Here is a 250-nt window from a genome sequence, read left to right on the forward strand (position 1 = left end):
GGAGCCCGGGCGCCTCCAGGAGCCGGCCCAGCGCAGCAGTTGCAGCCTCCCAGACGAGCAGGCGGTACTGGGCGTGCAGCGCTTCTGCATCAGGCCGACAGCCGGGCAGCTGGGACAGGCTGGACCACGTTGTCTCAGGCGCTTCCTGGTGTGACCAGGCTGGACCATGGTGCCACAGGGAAGTTGGGGAGGCCACGAGGACGAGGTCCAGGAGTCGCGCATCCACCCTGCACAGCGCCTGCAGTTCCTC

General features: G+C 68.8%; 1 protein-coding gene across 1 annotated transcript in view; it reads right to left on the reverse strand.

Annotated features, from left to right (window-relative positions):
- Positions 1–250, reverse strand: part of CCDC142 (coiled-coil domain containing 142) — a 5694-nt gene that overhangs the window by 3144 nt on the left and 2300 nt on the right. The window contains exon 2 of the mRNA XM_006035723.2: positions 6–247. Coding sequence (XP_006035785.2) covers positions 6–247 — 242 coding nt within the window. The remainder of the gene's footprint in view (positions 1–5; positions 248–250) is intronic.

The sequence above is a fragment of the Alligator sinensis genome, unplaced genomic scaffold (genome assembly GCF_000455745.1).
Source record: "Alligator sinensis unplaced genomic scaffold, ASM45574v1 scaffold1334_1, whole genome shotgun sequence".
Lineage (NCBI taxonomy): Eukaryota > Metazoa > Chordata > Crocodylia > Alligatoridae > Alligator > Alligator sinensis.